This window comes from Pinus tabuliformis, chromosome 6 (assembly GCF_031772625.1).
Source record: "Pinus tabuliformis cultivar Carrire ecotype Pingquan chromosome 6, CPIR1, whole genome shotgun sequence".
Taxonomy (NCBI): Eukaryota; Viridiplantae; Streptophyta; class Pinopsida; order Pinales; family Pinaceae; genus Pinus; species Pinus tabuliformis.
Window position 1 is genome coordinate 1868765735 of NC_142292.1, and position 22065 is coordinate 1868787799.

Consider the following 22065-nt stretch of genomic DNA (forward strand, 5'->3'; position numbering starts at 1 on the left):
GAGCTCCCTCTCCAGGTCCTTCTTAGTCTAGTGATCCGCATTCCTGATCAGCCTGTCAATTTGCTTCCATTGTCTGTACCCTTGTTCTGTCTCCTGAGTCCAGTATTGCTGGACCTCTTCCTTTTGTTGCTCCTCCCAGGAATGGCCTGGAGGCTGTCTGAGGATGCCGTTGAGCTTTGGTAGTTGGTTCCAAGCATCCATCAAAAACCGAGTTGTTCTACCATTTCTTACTTCCCAAAAACTGTGTTGCTGGATCAACAAGAAGTGTTGTTTAGCAGCGTTCCATATTAGTGAACCTTTTTTAGTGGGAGTGAATCTAATAAGCTCCTCCGTTGGTCTATGATTGGCGTATTTGGCTGTCCAAATGGCTGCCCATGGCTTATTGGGAGCAGAGAGCCATTGCCACCAGATTTTTGCGCCCATGATTGCATTACTGTGACTGGGATCCCTCAGACCAATACCCCCTTTTTCTTTAGGCTTACAAGCTGTAGTCCATTTTACCAAGGCCCATTTGCGATTTGTACCTGTTGCACCCCAAAGAAAGTTGCGCTGTAGAGCCTTTATTTTTTTAATGACCCATTTAGGCGCTGCAAGGATTGAGAATAGGTAGAGCGGCATTGCCTGTAGCACAGCTTTGATTAGCACTAATCGACTAGCTATGTTCAGAGTTCTGTGAGTCCATAAATTGAGACGTGATTCAAGTTTCTCAAGGAGCAAATGCCAGGAGGCGTGCTTGATGGCAGAATCAATAAGGGGGGCTCCAAGGTATTTAGAAGGTAAGGAGTCTATGGAGAAGCCCAGGATACGGGCGATGGCGTGTTGAGTAACAGGGGGAGTGTGAAAAAAGAAGATCTGCGATTTAGCCGTGTTGATGCTAGTTCCTGAAGCATCAAAGAAGTCATTCAAAAGGGATTTAAACAGAGAGGCTTCCTGAACCGAAGGGTACCCAAAAAGCATATTGTCATCAACAAACTGTTGATGAGTGATTGCTGGAGAGTTGTGAATGGATATACCTTTGAGCTGCTGGGAGAGGAGGGCGTGTTTGATGTGGTGACCCAAACCTTCCGCCATTAGCATGAAAAGGAATGGGGAGAGAGGATCTCCTTGCCTAATTCCTCTTGAGGGACTGAAAGGACGTGATGGTATACCATTTATGAGGATAGAGAAGAAAGTTGTGGAGATTAGGTTCAGAATCCATCGTACCCACATTGGAGAAAATCCAAAAGCAGTTAACATTTTTTGTATATATGTCCAGCTTAGCTTATCAAAAGCTTTTGAGAGGTCAAGCTTGAGAATCATACCTGCCTGTTTGGAGTGCTTGAGGGAATGTATGATTTCATGCGTGAGGATAATGCCATCCAGGATTTGTCTTCCTTCCATGTAGCCAGATTGTTCAGGCGATATGAGCAGGGGCAGAAGCGGCTTTAGCCTGTTGGCAATGACCTTAGATATCACTTTGTAAATTACATTGCATAGAGCGATTGGACAAAATTTGTCCAGAGTACTGGTGCTCTCTTCTTTTGGGATGAGGGCAATGAAGGTTGAATTGAGAGAGGGCAGAAGCCAATGTAGAGTACGCGATTCCTCCACCACTAGCCAGACCTCCTCTTTTATCAGATCCCAGAAAGAGTGGAAGAAAGTAGTAGTGAAGCCGTCCGGGCCAGGGGCTTTTCCCTCCTTGAGCTGGTTCATTGCTGCATCCACCTCCTGTGGCGAAATTAGGCGTAGAAGGAGTTCGTTGTGTTCTTCTGTGATGATTTTTGGCACATTTTTAATGATTTTTTCTATAGCAAGTCGTCTATCTGTTTGGGGTTCTTGATGAACCTGCTGGAAGTGAATTATAAACTCCTGCTCGATCTCTGCATGATTTTCCACTCTTTCCCCTCCTTGCTTCTGAATGAAAGAGATGGTGTTGTGCATTCTTCTCTGAATTGTGGTTCGGTGGAAGAATTTAGTGTTCCTTTCTCCTTCTTTCAGCCATCTGATCCTAGATTTCTGCTTCCAGAGAATTTCCTCCTACTTTCTCCTCTCCTCCAATTAATTGTGGATGCATTGTTCCTGTGCCAAAGTCCCTTCCTTGTATCCCTCTGTGATTATATGTTGATGGAGCTCTCTCATTTCTTTGTTTAGATCATGTTGCGCCTGGAAAATATTACTGAAAGTCTCTTGATTCCAATGCTTGATTTGGGATTTAGTAAATTTGAGTCTCTATTGAAGTTGAACATTTTTTATCCCTCTGGTGAAGGGAAGTTGTTCCAGGTAGATCTAATGAGATCTTTGAAGGCGGGATGGGTGAGCCAGAATGCTTCGAAGCGGAATGGTCGCCTGGTAGCGTTGCCTGGTCTTTGCCAATGGAGGGAGATAGGCCAATGATCAGAACCTGAATAAGGGAGAATTGATGCTGCTATGTCGCCTCCAAGATGCACCGCGTTATCAGAAATGAGGAATCTGTCTAGTTTAGAAGCTATTTGTTGCCTCCCAGCCCTGCGATTGCTCCAAGTGTGCGTGCCATTGCAGAATTGCAGATCAATTAACAAATTGTTTTGGATGAATTCTTTAAAGTGGCCATTTTCCTGCTCCAGCTTGGCTCGGCCTCCTTGCTTTTCCTCTAGCTTGGTGATCATGTTGAAGTCTCCTCCAATGATCCAAAGAGGATGGACTCTATTGATATTAAGCGCTTCTATTGTGTTTAGTAAAGCAATTTTGTTGCCTGCTTCCTGTGGGAAGTAGACGTTGGTGAGATGGCCATGGATGTTGGTGCCAATAATATGAAAAGTAGCCTGAATAATGTGATGGGAGGCATGAATGTCTGAAAGCGTTATAGCTTGCGTGTTCCAGGAAATTGCCAGTCCCCCTGAGGCACCCGAAGCATCCCCTGCTATCGAGTGACAACCTGGCCATGCTCTGGAGAGAATGTTTCCAAGAGTGTTACTGTTACATTTCGTTTCTTGAAGAAAGAAAATTTAGGGCAGCTCCTGCTTTATCATGTTTTTTATCATTCTGAGTTTCCCTGGGCTGTTGAGCCCTCTTAAATTCCATGAAGTGAGCTTCATGATTCACTGCTAGTGGTGGGCTTGTAGTACTTTGTCAACTTAGCATACCTGCCTGAGTCAACCAAGATTTTCCCTATTGCTATAGTTCTTTGGAGATCTGTCCTTCTCCCACACTTTTTGGAGTCTTTAAGAAGGAAGCCGCCATCCCATTGACTACCCGGCTGAATGCCCAATTGTTGTTGCTGGTAAGCCCTGGAGATGATGACTTCCAGTGTGCTGAGCTGATGCTCTGGAATCTTGTCATAGTCCTTCTTTCTACATACTTGTTCAAGCTCGAGAATGTCAAGTCCTCCCAAATCAATACTCTCCGGTTCTTCGTCCATTTGTTGCGTCTGGCTCTTTTCATCTGAAGTGATTGCTAAGCTCAAGGATTGACTGGGGAAACCGTCAACATCCATATCATTTGCTTTCCATTCCGAGACCTTTCTGGCCTCCTCAGGAGTCCCATTGATGTCATTAGGGGGCAGGGGGATGGGAGAGGAACCAGAAGGAGGGGGGATTGCGGAAGAGATGATAAGCGGAGGGTTGGGCACCGAGTTCAGAGGTTGATCTTCTGAGGTTTTAGCAAGAACCTCAAAGCTGTTGCTTGTGGAGGGAATGGAGGCAGCGTCCTGCTGGGGTTTTTTCCCTGAGGAGGGTTTTTTGTGCGATCTTTTGCGATTTGCGACTTTGGTGAAGCCATCATGGGCCGGCTTGTCTGAGGGATCAGAGGTTTGGGGTTTGGCATTTAGAGGGCAATCTCGAAAGAGATGCCCATGAGCATGACACTTACGACAGTGGAAGGGTACATGTTCATAATCCAAGGGTTGAATCCATTCATAGTCATCATGGAAGAGACTTACCGAGTCCGGAAGGGCTTTGTCCAGGCACATGAAAACACAGATACGGGCATAGGAAGTGTATCTGCGCAGCTTCGTTTCTTCCGCCATTTTTATAAACTCCCCCAGCCCTTTTCCAATGTCTTTGAGCGAATCTTCATCCCAGTATTCCAACGGGGGTGAGTACATCCGGATCCATACTGGTGCCCAGCTGAAGTCCTCCTTGTCTAGGTTAAATATCTCTACCCATTCCCTTAAATACAAACCCGCAGAGTTGAAAAAATAGGGCCCTTCATCCATGATTCTATTCCTATCTTCGATGCAAATGAAGATCACAGTGAAGAACCCCTTCAGTCCTAGCTGCAGGGTGACATGACCCTTGGGTTTCCATTTGGCAGAGATCCATCCTTGCAAAGCTTTTTCTGTTAGCCCGAATCCAATAAATTTTCCAATGAGCACATGGTCCTTCATATACTGGATTTGCCCATTGATTCTATGGCTGGGAAGTTCTATCTTGGGCCTTTCAGCTGCTATGGGTTTGCATGTCTTTGAAGTAACCTTGGGCGTTTCCTGTTGCCCTATTTTTCCTTCTGGTATTTCGTTGTGCTTGTCTGACTGGCTAGTTGAAGCATTTGTCTTATCTTGCAGTGGGGACTCTCTTTTGTCCACATCTTCTTGTTCTAGCCTAGAGGGCGGAGTGTGTGGTTGTGTTGGAGGCTCATGATTAGAAGAAGGGGAGGGAAATCCATTGCCGCACTGATTAAACCAAGGGAATGCTATCATGATGAGGTAGGCGGGCGTCCTGAGGAAGCAGAGAATAGCCAGTCTGCGTTGTTGCAGAGTCTTGCAGAAACCCTAGTTGCAGAGCCTAAACCTCTTATGAATCAATTGAGCACATGTAATGGTTATTATGTAATTTCTTCCAATGCATTACAAGTTATGGTCAGATTCATTTCTTGATGCTCGATGTGATCATTCGCTTCTTGAACATTTTTCTTCTTCATATGTCCTTCTATCTTAATAGTTTGAGGAGTGGCAATTCTGGCCAATGCATTACAAGATAGGTCGGATTCATTTCTACTTTCTCGATGTGATATTTCACTTCTTGAACCTTTTTCTTCTTAATATGACCTTCTATATTGAGAGTTTGAGGAGTGGTTATTCTTACCAATTCTTTACAAGATATGGTCGGATTCATTTCTTGATGCTCGATGTGATCTTTCACTTCTTGAACATTTTTCTTCTTGATATGTCCTTTTATCTTGAGAGTTTGAGGAGTGGTAATTCTTGTCAATCCTTTACAAGATATGGTCGGATTCATTTATTCTTTCTCTGGGGTTGGTTCTTGGTGTATATCCTCTTCTTTTAACATTTATTGATCATTTTCTTCCTCTTCTTCACAATCAATGTAAAATAATTTCTTCTCAGCACACTTATGACCTTTAATGTATTTGTTATCACAATTGTAACAAAGCCCTTTTGCTCTTTTTTCTTCTAGTTGTTGTGGTGTCAACCTTGTAGGTTGTGGAAGGCTAGGAGAAGCAACACTTCCATCTTTATAGTTGTGAAGGGTATACTTCCTTTTTGCCATAATTTTTCTTTCCACTTTTCTTGCCAACCTGAATGCATTCTCCATTGAATCGGGTTCCCAAAGACGAACCTCATGTTGAATGTTATCCTTTAAAGTCCCTATGGAGACATCAATCCTCTGCTTCTCTGGAATATCATTTTCCCTTATATTCAATTTTTGAAAGTCCTCAATGTGCTCTGTCATTGAACACTTTTGTTTGATATTTATCAATTGGCTAAAGAAGGTGTTTCTCTTTGTATCCTCATAATGTTCTATCATTTCCTTCGTGAAAATTGACCACATAACAAGTGGTTTACGAGAACAAAGCCCTTCATACCATAAAAATTGATTTGGTTCTAAATATGAAGATCTAATACGTACCTTTTGTAATAGTTTCACCTCATGTAGATCAAAATATTGCTCCACTCGTAGTATCCAATTTACTGGATCCTTTCCATCAAAATTCCGCATATCGCCTTTTCTTGATTTTAGGAGCTCAATTTTGAAACAACTGTAACTCTATAATTTCATATCTCCAAGTTCTAAAATTGCATTCTGCAGTAGCCCTCTACATTCTCTTTCTAACCCCGCAAGTATGATCAAGATTGGATTTTGCAAGGAAGAGTTATGTCAAATATCCCACAGTAACCTGATTATAGATTAGTTCCGTAGCGCACACTTGTACAAAGTTCCACATGTCATTGTTTCAACCTTAGTACTTGAAACTAATATATAGAAAATTACAGGCCATCCTCTTTTTGAAATTCTGACGAAATTTCAATATGATGCTCAGAACAAAAGTTATGACAATTTTACCTAGGTCACATGTTTGGAATGTAATTTGGGTGTCAGCAAAAACCCTAACTTCCTCATATCATATCTATGAAAATGTAGTGAGACAAGCTCTGAAATTCAGACCTAATTTTCAAAATGATTTCGGCTCAAATGGGTTTTTGTTTTAGCTTCTAAAACATCATATAAAATAATTTATATTGAAAATGCCACAATGACCTGTTTGGAGCAGTGAAACCCTAGAATCCAAAGGTCTGATACCAAATGTTATGAAACCAGCTCATAGAAAGATAGAAAAGATAGATCGATGCCTTATAAATAAGCCTCTTCGAGGGGGAAAGCTCCTTTACATTACACAAATGAACAATTCTTGGCTAATACAAATGACAAGACATTCTTTCTATATATAGGAGTCTAAGGGGTCATAATATAACTAGAGCCGACATAACAATAATAATGTAAGGGCACAATAATAACAATAGTTGGCTTCTATGGGACACAATAATAACAATATCGGACTACATGGGCACAACAATATAATAAGGGGGTTTTACTAATAACAATAAGGGGTTACACTAGTAGTAGAGGGACCTAACATTAACAATCTTAGATCCTTGTTGACTGAGTCTTTGAAACACTAATAAACACCTTAGGTGTATGAACTTTAAATTTTTCTATCTAAATATGCATTTTCTCCTTAATTCCTATTTCAAGAGCAAGGCCTTGTGTTTCCACGCTGAGAGAAGGCTTTATATTATTTATTTCTTTGGAAATCCCAATAGTTTTTTTTTCTTCTTTTTTGGTTTGATAATAGAATGCATTTATAAAGTGATTGAATATAGAGGAACGATATTCTAAATTTGTGCATTTAAAAAACCATTCTCATCACCAGTTGTAAGTGTGACCTTGAAATCATTTAATGGCATAACATATTTGGTTCAAGGTTCCCCACATTTGAAGAGGTACATGTGTTTTCTTTATCTTATAATTCATTTTCTTAGATTTTTAGTAATTGAAGTCAAATATATGCATGTTGTACATTCGTTCCTTTCGAGAAATCTTTGGTCTACCTTCTCTCATTTCTACATATAGAAATTTGTTTGTGCTTGAAATTATGGTGCTTTCAATTTTTATTTGCATGAGAGGTGTATCATATATTATTGATTTCCAGTACCTTGATTTGACCTAATTGTTGATGTTGATTATGCTACCTCTGGTTAGAAAATAATAATTTTCAATTTCCTTATTGAGCTGCAATGACCACTGCTGGTATAACTTATAGTTTTTGAGAAGATTTCAAAAGGATAACTTATAGTTAACCTTTATGGTTACTCACCTGATGAAAATGTAATATATCGGTAGAAGTATAAAATATACAAGAGAAAACAAGATAGTTTTTTTGGCTAATCAATGATATTATTTGGAAAATTAGTTTTGTTGTGCTAAAAATCCTTTTCAAAATATATTATATGTGCTTGAGGATTTATGAAATTATTTCAAAGTTTAAACATGGTTTTTTGAGTGCTTTTATGTAATGTTTATGTGCAAATTAACATAAACAAATGACTGAACATTAGCATATAACAGACATAAACATCACCGTAAACAGTATCACAACAACACATGATGAAGGAGTTCACCCCTCTTGGGCTACGTCTCCTTGGTCCGGCTTCCAATGGCTTGGCCCTCTCTATTATGGTAAAAAATGTGAATACATCAGTTTATAATTCTCAAAAAGCTCTGAAACCTATTCCAATGGCTCTAGAATGCCCAAAAATGCCTATGTAGCCTCTTTTTTCTCCCGATTTGGTAAAAAACTCATCAAATTATGATTTTCCCAAGTTTGGCTGCTATTCGCTCTACAAACTCCCCAAAATCTAGCACCTAACCCAAAATTTCACCCCAGAATATGATAATGGGGTGCCATTTTTCCCAAAAATCGGTGCAAATTGTGGGCACCTTAATTCGGCCTCTAAGGCCTTAAGTCCGAAATGTTTGGGCACATGGGGGGTGATGTGCCTAGGGCTAAGGCCAATGACCCACCCCCTCCAGTCGAGCCCACCTTCTTCTCTCCGCCGGTGGTCGTGTGCTGGTGGTGCGACCAAGGGCTGACCCCCACAAGTTGGCCCTACCCCCAGATGGTGCATTAATAAACTTCAAATATGCATAGATTTCTTTACGGTTAAGAACTAAATTGAATGACGCACTGGTTGTTAGCTTTTCTCAGTTGTTGTTGGTCATGGGTTCGACCCTTACTGCCTCTACATGGGCTTGACCCATAATTTTGGTGGCCCCCAAGGTGCCATGTGGCGGCCTCTGGCTAAGCCACGTGTTAGCTTATGGTTGTCCACCAACCAACCAATAATAATACGTTAGATTGCACCAATGAAACTATGCCACTTGGCACAACAAAATTCACTAAGCCTGTTGACAAGTCAACCCACCACATACACCTGCCCATTTGGCAACATGTTAGCAATACAGACTGCTGACTGGGTTGTCAATTTTTTCAAAATTTCCATTGTTTGGGAAAGTGAACAGAACATGATTCTGGGAGCATACAGTGTCTATTTCATGCGAAACAAGTTGTGACGGATTTAGGATGATGAGAAATACACGTCGTACAGGTTCCACACTAATCCAAAAACTTTGAATTTTGAGATATTTTTGAGCACCTCATCACTCCTTCACACTGGAATCCTTTTGGACCCCAAAAGATCACTTTCAATTGTCCAGTAGGTGATGGTATAGTTCCCTCACCTTTCTAATCTCGATCCATTTTTCCTTTGAAGGATTTGTTCCCTTGAGCTCCACTCGAAAGTAATCCACATTCCCTCGTTTTGAAGACCTTGTTCTTTTGCCAAGAATGGTGTCTTGTTGTATTTCATCAAGATATTCAGGAGAAAAATCCTCAATGGAAGGAATTTGGACATTTTCTCCTTGATCTTCAATCAAAGGAGGCTCATACAACCTTAAATTCTCAACATTAACAGTAGCATAAATTTGCATATATGAAGGCAAATCCAACCTGAAGGCATTGTTACCAATCTTTTCCAAAATTCCGAATGGACAATATATAATTGGTTTTACATTTTTACCTTCTCCTTGGACCGTCTCTTTTCTAATGTGAATCCAAACTTCATCACCGACTTGGAACTTGTGATCTACATGATGATTGTCGTGCCTTGCTTTTTGCTTGCCTTTTCTATTTTCAAGTTGTTCTTGAACTCTTTAGTGTACCAATTGGATTTGTTCAATGAACCTTGTTGCTTTGTCTATGTCACTATGACCATCAATAGCAACATATTTCCCAAAAATGAAATCCAAAGGAGACTTAGTCAAGTATCCCAAACATGCTTCAAATGGCGATGTTTGAGTTGAAGAGTTCTTGGCCTAGTTGTGAGCATGTTGAATATATTGCAAATGTTAATCCCACATCTGATGATTCTTGCTACAATACCCACGAAGAAGATGTATCACTGTCCTGTTCACCACCTCTGTTTGACCATTTGTTTGTGGATGAAATGTTGTACTCTTTTTCAATTTGGTGTCCATGAATCCCCACGAGCTTGACCAAAAATTCCCAACAAAGCAAGAATATTGATCACTAACAATGGATGTGGTTAATCCAAAATGCACCCATACATTCTGAAAGAATAACTGAGCAGTTTTTTTGACTGTAATTTTATTTTTACATGGCATAAAAAGGCTGATTTTTCTAAACCTATCCACAACTACATACAATAATGATGACCTATTTTTTACAATGGAAGACCTCCTACAAAATCCATAGAAACACTCTCCTTGTAGAAATTCTCACCGTAGATTAATCTGCTTATGTAATGTACTAAAGCAAAATACTTAATCTAGTTCTACAATCAAACTTGTGGAATCCTAATCGATTTGAGAAAGATCAAACAGAACACATATAACAGATAAGAAGAAACAATCACACATGAAACACTAAAGAATACTATGGAGAAAGCCTCAGCTAAAAACCCCGCTATATGTATTATCATACAAGTGGAAATATATCAGGATTACACAAAGCTTTAGCTCTCAAGCTATCCAACTCTCAGTATAATCCCTCACTACTCTCATAGACATAATATAAAACACATATGCCTTCCTTCAGTCCTCAAAGCCTCCTATTTCCTTTCGCAGTTTCTCGTAGGTTCTCCAGCTGTAACCTGTGTAACAATCACCTCACACACTGCTCTGACCTCTATAGTAATTGCGCAGTCATCAAGGAATGAATTCCTTCTACATGCAAGAGATATTCACATGGGAATATTCTAGCAACTGATAGTACATTGTCCCTACCTTTAATCTCAACTGGGTCTTTGTATGAACTGACATGCATGAGTTATTTATGATAGAATATTCAGTTATCTGGAGAACACTAGTTGCATGCATGCATTCATTAACTGACTGAACTCACAATTAGTTCCACAAACTGTTTGGAACTAATTTAACTAGACTTAACTCCGTTAATTGAGCTAACTAATTACAACTCAAATACAACTCATCCTTATCTCCTTAATTAAGGGATAACTTCTTCAATCAAAGGGATAACTATTGCATGTCTTCACAAAGACTTCATGTTTGATTTTATCTAACTAGTTAACTCAAGATGAATTAATTAATTATTTTTCAAATAGATGTTAAGACTAAATTCGAATTTTGATTCAAGGACAAATCAAAATTGGAATATATCCTGAAACGCTATCTATAGAAATGCTATTTTTAGCATTTCTATTTTTATAATTTCTTGTTGTTATTTTCAACACTCCCTCTCAACAAGAAAGGGATTATCTCTCACCTCGATCCTATCTCTGTGGAACTTGAATTTACAATTTGAAAATGCCTTAGTCAAAATGTCAGCATCTTGCTCCTCGGTCGAAATATATTGCAACAACATGATCCTCTTCACCACACAATCTCTGAGATGATGATACCAAATGTCTATGTGCTTGGACCTATCATGAAATACTAGATTCTTAGAGAGTTTGATACAACTCTGATTATCACAATAGATCACAGTTGGATCCATCCTTTGATCAAACAAACCAACTAGAATTTTCCGCATCCAAATGGCCTCACATGTTGGTTGACTTGCAGCCATGTATTCAACCTCTACTGAGCTAAGTGCAACTGACCTCTTTTTCCTATTGTACCAAGAAATTGAAGCTGAACCAAGGTTGAAAATTCCTCCTGATGTTCTCTTTTGATCTGATGGATTCCCTCCCAATATGCATCTGTGAAGCCCTGTATCTTCACTCCCTCTCACCATCTGTACCATAATCCATATTGAGATGTTCCTTTGAGGTATCTCAAAACATGCTTCGTTGCCTTCCAAAACAGCTTGGTAGGCTGAACCATAGCTTGACTCAGCTGGTTCAAGCAAAGCACAAATTTGGTCGTGTGTTCACTAAATACATCAATGAACCCACAAGCTTCTAATACATAGTAGCCTCTACAACTTCTCCTTAAGTAGCATCCTCCTTCCTCCAGTTACCTGCTAGAGGAGTCTGCATGGGCTTTCACTTCTCCATGTGGAATCTCCTGAGTATCTCATTGGAATACTTTCCTTGAGACACAAACACTTCCCCATCCTTCTGCCACACTTCCATGCCTAGAAAGTAGTGCATGAGACCCATGTCTTTCATCTCGAACTCTCTTGCAAGGTCCTCCTTGCAAGACATGATCAACTAATCATCACTTGTCAATATAATATCATCAACATGAAGAACAATGATCAACTTCTTACCTTCCACCATGATGTGGTACAAGTTCGCATTCGCTTCACTCTTTGTGAAGCCCAACCCGGTGAAGTAGTTGTCGATCCTGGTGTACCAAGCATGAGGTGCTTTCTTCAGCCCGTACAAAGCTCTCTTGAGTCGGCACACATGTGACTCATGATCAAAGGTTTCAAATCCTTCTGGCTACTCTATGTACACCTTTTCCTCAATCTTGCCATTGATGAATGTAGTCTTCACATCCATTTGATGGATCTTCCAACTCATCTATGCTGATAGTGCCAACATCTGTATGATAGATGAGTACCTTGCTATAGGAGAAAAAGTCTCATCATAGCCAATCCCATCGACCTGTGAGAAACCACAGGTAACAAACCTTGCCTTATGTTTCTCCACACTACCATCAGTAGCATGCTTTACCTTGTAAAGCCAACGGGAACTCACAACTGACTTGTTCTCCGGTCTTGGAACAACATCCAAAACACTATTCCGAACTATGGAGTCATACTCCTCCACCATAGCATCAACCCAAACTGGCTGCTGCACTACTTCCTCAAAGGAAGATGGTTCGGTCTCTACACATTCCCCAACAAGGTGTTTCTGGGAAAACTAGTGGCTTTTTGATCGACTAGCCCTCTAGGTTTGGCAGCTACCCTAGAAACATCAGTTTTAAATAAATTCGTGATTTATTCTATGTATAATAGATAAGAGAAAGACAAATGAACCAACTTGGATCTTCCACTTAACTCCTTGCTTGATCTCTCTCCCCCTTGACAGAGCTTGCAACTCCTCTCTGTACTTTTCCCGCTTGGAGAGTACTTGTAGGAACACAGTAACAAAGAATCGTCAAAGCATATTGATCTATTATATCATAATCATTACGAAATCAGAAATATAATGAACATACAATGGCATTCACATATAATAACATTCACAATTGCACAGTTATATGGAAGAAAACTCGAAGAACTTTATTAAATAGAAGGGAGAATTACAACCCAGTTGCATGATCCAGCATCATCCTCCTAGCATGAAGCCCTCTTCACCTCATGAAATAGCAAGATCAAACCAACAATACAATTCTCTTTCTCAAATACAAATTATCAGCACTTCCTTGCAATTCACAACATTCCAGCCTCCAGATCTCTTAGATGAGGGATCCATTTATAGATGTGTGCAAGGGTGTGACTCATCTCTGGGGTTTGATTAGTGTCATTCCACTTGTTACATTTGGTTCCACAAGAGGGGATATAACTGAAGTTCAGATCTCTTACTCATCATTGGGTGAATTCAGAGAGGCAAGTGTTAGAAGGGAAGTTTCTAGAAGATTCTATGAGTATCCACTTAGCAAACTGTCCTAGAAATTTGTCCATCCTCACTCATCGCATCCTATAGAAGGCCCAAACAGTATGCATTTCACCTGAGCAGTGTATCACTCAGTATGCATCACACCAGGCTAGTGTAATAGTCAGTATGGTTCAGTTTATGCCAATTCTGGATGGTTTTTAGGTCAAACTTTTGGGGAATGATGTAATCAGTTGACCATGATCTTTTAGGGTATGAAACAAAACTTTTAGGGTTTGAAGAGCCCTAGTTTATCGACATATAAGATTGGGGTTGAAGTGCCCAAATATGTTTATAACAGTTGCCCCCTAAAGCATGAAGTCATAAATCTTTGATGTCGGGTGAAATGCTTTATCATGAGGATCCGAGGTTTCGAAATTGGAAGGTGACATGTATAAGATACAATACAATACATCATCATAATATAATTTTTCATGATCTAGATGAGGTGGGCATTCCCATGCTCAACTTTATAAATTCATTTCATGTACATAGAACAGATAATCGTCTCTAGTTGCAGACTGGTGATATTTCAAATGTAGAGTCATCTTCCCTGGCTTGGATGACCATCTGTGCAGCTTCTGTGTACATTTGATGTCTTTATATCCTTGAATATATCGTAGCCTAGATGGATGAAACTAGATCCAGGGTCTTCAAACTCGTTCAATCTTCGCCCAATGTACAAGTCGATCCATGTGAAAAGATGTTATGAAGTCGAACATGGAAAGACATCACCTGATTACCAGCCAATAATGTAAGTTGTTAACAGACATGACAGGAATCACCGATAATGATGATGACCCTCAAGGTACTACAGTACAATTCATGTGGTGTGAATATATGATCCGATGTTGAACACCATGCAAAATCCTTCGATGAAAGGCCATTGATGTCAACTTGTCGCCAGAAGTGAGAAACTTGCCATTGAGGCATGCAAGCTTCAAAGTAATGAAACAGGTTGTTTCTAAGTCAATTTCTTGGATAATGTGCTGACGTCGACAAGAAGTGACTCGTCGTAGGAGGGCCTTAATGTATCCCACATCTATGACACGAAACAAGGCAAATAATTTTCTGGAGGTGAAAACGATTTATCGATACAAGGTTCAGGAATGGCGGTCATGAAAAATGAAGGTCAAAGGTATTGCAGTGGATGAGGCATTAACTGGATGGTGAATTCTCGACTGAATGACTTCTCTTGAACATATCGACGACACTAAGATGAATTAGTAGCATTAAGCCCAAAATATGGATGGTGTGAAAGACCAATGGTGAAGTGACCGGTGAACGGAATAACCCAACCCAACTCAATCATGGTGATGGAGTGAAAATGTCATGTTCAAGAGCGACCTGCTACCATAAATTTTTCAAGTTTTCTTCCCTTTTTCCCCAGTCATTGATGACCAGTACCTCCTTATTTTTGTCAAGCTTGAGGAGGATAACATATGCTTGTTATATAATTTTCCCTTCGGGCAAACCTGTCGCTATGTTTTAGTGAGTCTAGCGACAGTGAAATTCGTTCTTGTCTGGGTGGACAAGTTTGTCGCTATTGTTTTAACGAGTTTAATGACAAGGATAACTCGGTCATTTTCATGTTTAAGGAGTTTGAAAAGGGAAGAAAATGAAACTCCAACAGTTCCTTTTCGTAGTATAATCCCTTAAGTTCGAAAAAGATTAAAATAATACAAAAGGGATGACTTTTCGATCACTTTAACGAGCCGAAAAAGACAAGCGCTTTATTTTTTTTGTGAGACAATCCCTCATGTTCGAAAAAGATTAAAATATACAGGAGGAATGGAGCTTACAATTACTTTAACGAGCTGGAAAGGCCAATTTCTCGACAATCTTTTCATATTTAATGAGTCTGAAAAGGGTTTAAAGAAGGCTCGTTTTTTAAGGAACGAGTGGTGCTTAGGGTAGCAACTGTTTCCGGGTAAGCTTGGAACTTCTCAAAAATGGTGATTTCTAGGAAGAGGTTGGCTAACAAGACCACTCATTGTAGCTGTTCCTAAAAATGGTAAACAACCAAGTGGAAGCATATGATCGACCAAAAGAATGGAGGTGGTGAGAGGAACACAACCAAGGCTCAAAAGGATGATAGCATGGCAATCACAAAGGTTATTTATGGTGGGTTCATTTTTTAACGAGCTTGAACCATGGGGGAACTATGCGCGGTGTGGGTTTGAATGTTTTTACAAGCTTGAAACGAACAAACATATGCTTGGTTTTTAGTTTTTTCTTTTTTTTATGCAAGCTTAAAAATGACAAAACAAAAAAACTAGAAAAGACAAAACTAAAAAGCTAACAAAAGTTAAAAAGCTAAAAAGCTAAAAAGCTAGAAAATGAAAATGAAAAAGGTTTGCATGCCCCCAGCATGATGAAAAGGAGAGTCTCTAGTAACCCTATGGAAATCACTGTGGTTAAGCAGGATTGTTTCGTTCGTAGAGGAGACAAAACACTTCCTTGGCTTTGTCTGCCAAATAGACAAAGGTGAATGGTGTGTCGGACCAATCACTTAACTTACATGGAAATTCATATGGTAGGATGGTTTCGTCCACAGAGTAGACAAAACACTTCCTGGGCTTCATCTACAGTGCAGACAAAGGTGAATGGTGTCTTAGACCAATCACATAACCTACAGGGAAACCTATCTTTTCAGCTGGGTTCGTCTGCCAAATAGACAAGGGTGCATGCCCCCTAAGCTTCGTTACATTCACTAGATTACTTGCGGTAATTAGGTGGATGGAAGGAAGGTTGAAGAGACACTGTTGATATACAAGGACCATTTAGGGATGATGATCGACTTGGAGCCAAGCTTGAACTGGGAAATGAAAGCTGGTAAACAGTGACGATTTTGCCTTCATGTGGGAAACACATCACTCAGAAGAGTGATGAAACGATAGCCTCCATGTTATAAACATAGTCTCGTCCAAGGAGTAGATTTTAATCTAATGGTCTTGGGACTGTCATCACATTCAGGTGAACGGTTTTCCTTACCAAAGTTATTGGTAACTTACGAAGGATTCCTAACGATCGTCTGGTTCCTTTGTTAAAGCCTAACAAATTTTCTGTAACATGCATAAGCGATGGTGAACCAAGAACTTTCCAAGAAGTTGAGGAAAGGATACTCACTGATTCCCCTTCATCTATGATAGTGCCAGACACGATCATTTTGTAAACTTGTACTATGATCCAGAAGGGCATGTAAGATGGAAGGCGGGATCTTGCTAGTCGATTCCAATCAAAGGAAGTGATTAGACTGCTTGGAGGGGGTACCAAATAAATGGTTGAATTAACCCTTTGAGTAGTGGAAACTGGGGGATTTTTCTCTTGTTGTGAAGGAACGGGCGGATTGTCCCCAAGTTCATCGGACTCTGAAGTGACAAAAAGAATTTGAACAGTATCGTTCTTACTCTCTTCGGGAAGAGTATGATCTTCTTAAGGTAAAACTGGGTCAACTGCCACCTCGACCTATTGACTTTTGTCAGTTATGGACTCAGCAGATTCACTCTCAGCGAGAGGTGTTTCGACCGACGGTTAAGTTAAGTTAGGTAGATTTTCAACTAGCAAAGGGCTTGAGGAGAGTTTCCTGTATCCAGATGGAAGTTGCTGCGGTGAAGCAGGACGGTTATGCAAGACTCTTTTGGCTTCATCCAAAAAAGGACAACGGGGAAGGGAATCACCTCCTTCACATAACTTACATGGAACTTTGACCTTTCCTTTCTGTCCATGAACTTCACTATTACTAGTTGATGGTGTGCTGTCAACATGATCGCCAGAGGTTGATGACACCGGGTGGTGCGAACAGGGAGACCATTCTCTCAAGATCCGAGGAAGGCAGGGACAATCTCGATGAAAATGGTCTCCTCTACAAATTATGCAAGGAAATCTGGGTTTAGGATTTTCACCAAATGATTCATGGTTGCCCCCTTGTTGAACTGAATTCTTCTTCTTCTTCTCCTTCCCTTTCTTCTTCTTCTCAGTCACCTAGTTACTAGCATCACTACTTTCACCAAGCGAAGAGGAAGGAGGGGAGGGAGAAACAAACGAAGAAGAAGGTGAAGGGTCAACTTCAGTATTAACTAGATGTTGATTCGATTGCTGAGGAATCACGGTATTTTGAACCACAGAGGTTGAGAACAGCCATACTGGCAAGCCAATGGTAAGTCCCGGAAGGGACAATGTGGCCATATGAGGAGCACCAATATTTCCCTAAGAGGTAAAAGGACTAGGATTCCCTTCCAAAGGGATTCCTTGATTAATGGGCTCCATTATCTCAACCTAAGATCAACGAAGGAACTGGGATGTTATTCCGAATTTAATAAATTTTAATGACGTTTTGACACAACTTTACTTTTTCAATTTTTAAGAGTCGAGAAAAAGCTAAAGATGACTCTAGTCCCCTTCGATTTTTAATGAGCTTGAAGTGAAAAATGCTCAGATGGACCTTTTCTTTTAAAGAGTTGAAAAGGAACCAAAGTGACTACTTTGGAAATCTAGATAGAGGGATTACCAAACCAATTGCAAAACTACAAAATACACCTTGGTGATAAATTAAAGAGAAATTACCAGGGACTTATGTACGACAATCAATCTTCTTGAATGTTGTGTTCAGTGCATTGCGATCGATACAGCGGCAGACACGGCTTCCTACAGATAAAGGATATAAGCCTATTGTGGTCTCCCAATATATACGTGACGGTACGGGGAGCACAAGTATGTGCTAGCACTTGTCGTATCAAGGAGGAGGAATCACCCAACCATCAATGAAAACGATAGTTACTAGATTTTACGATGCCAGAACACTTCTCTAGCCTAGACCTCTAGATGTGTTGCATTAACTTCCAAAGCATTGTTAGATTCATTTAAATTTATTTTAGAGTTTATCTTGTTTAAAGTTAGCCTTTCAATGGTTCACCATGTGATGTTGATTTGAAATTCCTAAAAATGCAATCTACAATGATAAACAATCATTTTTTATTTTGATCAATGAAAATCCTAGGTACTAGGGAAAGAAGATTACAATTCGTTCAAACAAAGAGCAAAGAGCACACACTAGTGCATTTTCCTAAATCATTTCGCACACAAACTAAATGCAAATGAAAATGCATGTATTTTTTTTTGTTCTCTTTAATGCGAAAAATTCCAAAAAAGAAAACTAAGTGTAGCAAAGATCTGAAATATTTTACTCAAAGCGACATTTTCGACAATTTCTTTTTCAAAATAGAAAGGAAGACTAAACGAAACTTTTCAATTTCGAATAGAAAATGCTTTCGGCACTTCAAATATCAACAAATAAAATCAAGCACATGACCAAAATTTCAATCGACTATCCAGGGAAGGAAGACCCAACGACGCTTCTCTTTTTGACCCAAAACGACAGTTACAACAATTTTTGTACCAAAACGACAGATCGATTTGAGAAACTTTTCGATAAAGGATTGTAAATGATGGACAAATACACAAAAACATTTACTAATCCTAATCAATGGAGGCTGATCTATGTGATGCAAGCAGGCTTCAGTAAGGAGGCACTGTTCATAAGCAGCAAAACAACTAAACAATACTGAAAACAAGGACAAAACCCCCCAATTTCTAGAATGGAAATAGGTTCAGTCAGTCATCGCACTTAGGCTTCACAGAAATAGAGATGAATCGCACCTACTACACTTGGGAGGTGTGATGCATACTGGGTTATAGTGACAGATAGTGTGATGGTCTAGGGAGCGCAACTGAAGCGGGTTTTGGCTCGAAATTGCAGCTGATTTCAGTGATTTAAGCTAAGCTATGATGTACAATCAAAAGAAAAGTACAGAGGAATGATCTTGAGAGGTTACTGAGATACCAAAAGGGCATCTAGAATGCTTGTAAGCCAAATGTTTAATTCATAAACTAAACCGGAGATTGACTGAAGCAACATTCATCTACTATGCAATTGCAGAGCAAGAGAAGTTCGAAGGCTACCTGGATGACTTCAATCTCCGTCTATATTTTATAAAACAAACAATAACAACAAACAAACATCTATTCGATCCCTAGTGGAGTTGCTAATTTGTTTATGGGAAAACTAGTGTCTTTTCGATCGAATAGCACTCTAGGTTTGGCAGCTACCCTAGAAACAACAGTTTTAAAGCAATTTGTGTTTTCTTCCATGTATAATAGATAATAGAAAGACAAAGGAACCAACCTGGATCTTCCTCTTAACTCCTTGCTTGATCTCTCTCCCCCTTGACATAGCTTACAACTCCTCTCTGTACTTATCCCGCTTGGAGAGTACCTGTAGGAACACAATAACAAAGAACCGTCAAAGCATCTTGATCTATTATACCATAATCATTATAGAATCAGAAATATAATGAACATACAATGGCATTCACAAATAATAAAATTCACAATTGCACAGTTATATGGAAGAAAACTCGAAGAACTTTATTAAATAGAAGGGAGAATTACAACCCATTTCTCTGATCCAGCATCATCCTGCCAGCATGAAGCCCTGTTCACCTCATGAAATAGCAAGATCACACCAACAATACAATGCTCTTTCTCAAATACAAATTATCAACACTTCCTTTTAATTCACAACATTCCAGCCTCCAAATCTCTTAGATGAGGGATCCATTTATAGATGTGTGCAAGGGTGTGAGTCATCTCTGGGGTTTGATTAGTGTCATTCTACTTGTTACATTTGGTTCCACAAGAGGGGAGATAACTGAAGTTCAAATCTCTTACTCATCCTTGGGTGAATTTAGAGATGCAAGTGTCAAAAGGGAAGTTTCTAGAAGATTCTATGAGTATCCACTTAGAAAATTGTCCCGGACATTTGTCCATCCTCGCTCATCACATCCTATAGAAGGCCCAAACAGTATGCATCGCACCTGGCCAGTGTAGCAGTTAGTATGGTTTAGTTTAGGCCAATTCTAGATGGATGTTTAGGTGGAATTTTTGGGGAATGATGTAATCAGTTGACCATGATCTTTTAGGGTATGAAACAACACTTTTAGAGGTTGAAGAGCCCTATTTTATCGACATATAAGATTGGGGTTGAAGTGCCGAAATATGTCTATAACACAAGGGCCATGTAACTAGTGTACCGTTCAAGTGACCTCCTTTGTCTGCACTAAGAAGATGGCTCTCCCACATTCTCTCTCGTATCCATCAACAATCTGTCAGCTTCCCTTGAGCGCTTCTACCCATATTTGGAAGACTCTACTTGAGTGGATGTACCCACTCCTAGATCCTCTACATGCGACTGCTCTACATCAGTCTAAGGCTCCTCCTCATTAGGAACCAAAATTTCCTCCGCTTCCTACAACTTGATCTCCTTCTCAAAGGAAACTCACATGGCCTTCAACTCATCGAACTTAAGATCTCTATAAACCACTATCCTCTGACTGGTAGGCGAATATGCCCGATAGTTGTGGGGAGTATCAGTGTACCCCACAAGTATCCCCAACTCTGTTGTTGGCTCTAGGTTCTTCTGGGCATCCTTAGTCACATGGAAATAAAACAAGGAGCCAAAGATACTGAGGTGACCCACATCTGGTCTCTTCCTAGAGAAAGCCTCCTCTGGTGTCTTCATCCTAAGTATGTGATGCAGGCTTCTAATCTACAAGTAAACCATTGTGTTGCATGTCTCAGCACAGAAATGAAGTGGTAGTCCTTGGTCATGCAGCATCACCTGAGCTGCTCCCATAATCGTTCTGTTCTTCCTCTCGGCCACCCCATTCTGCTGTGGGTTATGAGGTGCTGTCAACTCCCATTTAATTCCTTCTGCTGCACAGAAGTCCTTAAACTCTTGAGACACATACTCTCCACCATTGTCGCTTCACAAGGCCATGATTTTCTTTCCAGATTCCTTCTCAACCAAGGCTTTGAACTCACAAAACCTTGAGAAGGTTTGATCCTTCTTCTGCATGAAATAGATCCGGAATCTACGAGAAAAATCATCAATAAAAATCACACAATACTTTTGTTTAGCAGTGGAGGCTGTCGAGAATGGTCCACACACACCTATATGAACTCGCTCCAATATTACTTCATCTTGACTGTCTTGATCATGGAAGAAGATTTCGCATACTTACCCAAGGTATAACCTTTCCATGTGTCCACTTGCTCAAGTTTACCTTTGGGAAGTCCGATAGAAATCTGTTGCATTATCTTCAAGGACCCATGGTGCAAGTGGCCCAACCTTCTATGCCATAACTCACCAATATCTTGGCTTTGCACCAATTCTGATTTGGAACTCAATGCAACACAATCATCTACCTCTAACTTGTAGAGATTCTTCACTCGAATCCCAATCCTCTTGGTCTGATCCATGGCTATGTGTCTCAGGAACACCTTTACTTTACTGAAGACTACATCATAGCATTTGTCTTCCAACATCATGGCCGATGCCAAGTTTCTCTTTAGTCCAGGGACATAATTTACATCAATCAAGGTGAGAGGAGCTCCATGCTCCCTCTGAAACACAATCGTACCTTCACCTGAAACACAATACTTTCCATCATCGCCCATATTGATGCGCATCTGGAGGTATTTATCCTCCCTAGTACTGAATAAACTCTTATCGTTGGTCATGTGGAATGAGGCTCCACTGTCCAGGTACCAAACACAACCCACCATCGATGAAACCATGAATGCAATGAGAGTAAAATCCAATTTGAACTGTGAGGCCAGTGCCTCACCATATGATCCTTTCGAGGATCCTTTCTTGGATTTCTTCAATG

General features: G+C 40.1%; 1 protein-coding gene across 1 annotated transcript; it reads right to left on the minus strand.

The window, feature by feature from the left end:
• Positions 1–2228: 2228 nt before the first annotated feature.
• Positions 2229–4654, minus strand: LOC149266599 (uncharacterized). The gene is made up of 3 exons (XM_089408778.1): positions 3896–4654; positions 3102–3820; positions 2229–2904 (listed from the first exon to the last, which is right to left on the minus strand). Exons 1-3 carry the CDS (start codon positions 4652–4654, stop codon positions 2229–2231), a joined length of 2154 nt encoding a protein of 717 aa, XP_089264904.1.
• Positions 4655–22065: the final 17411 nt, after the last annotated feature.

Excerpts from the sequence above, each read along its gene's own strand:
- LOC149266599 (XM_089408778.1), bottom strand. The coding sequence starts at position 4,654 with ATGATAGCATTCCCTTGGTTTAATCAGTGCGGCAATGGATTTCCCTCC. Across the intron at positions 3,821-3,895 it reads ACAAAGCCCTTCCGGACTCG|TGTCATGCTCATGGGCATCT; the intron begins GTAAGTCTCTTC and ends CACTGTCGTAAG. Across the intron at positions 2,905-3,101 it reads ATCTTGGTTGACTCAGGCAG|AGCATGGCCAGGTTGTCACT; the intron begins GTATGCTAAGTT and ends CATTCTCTCCAG.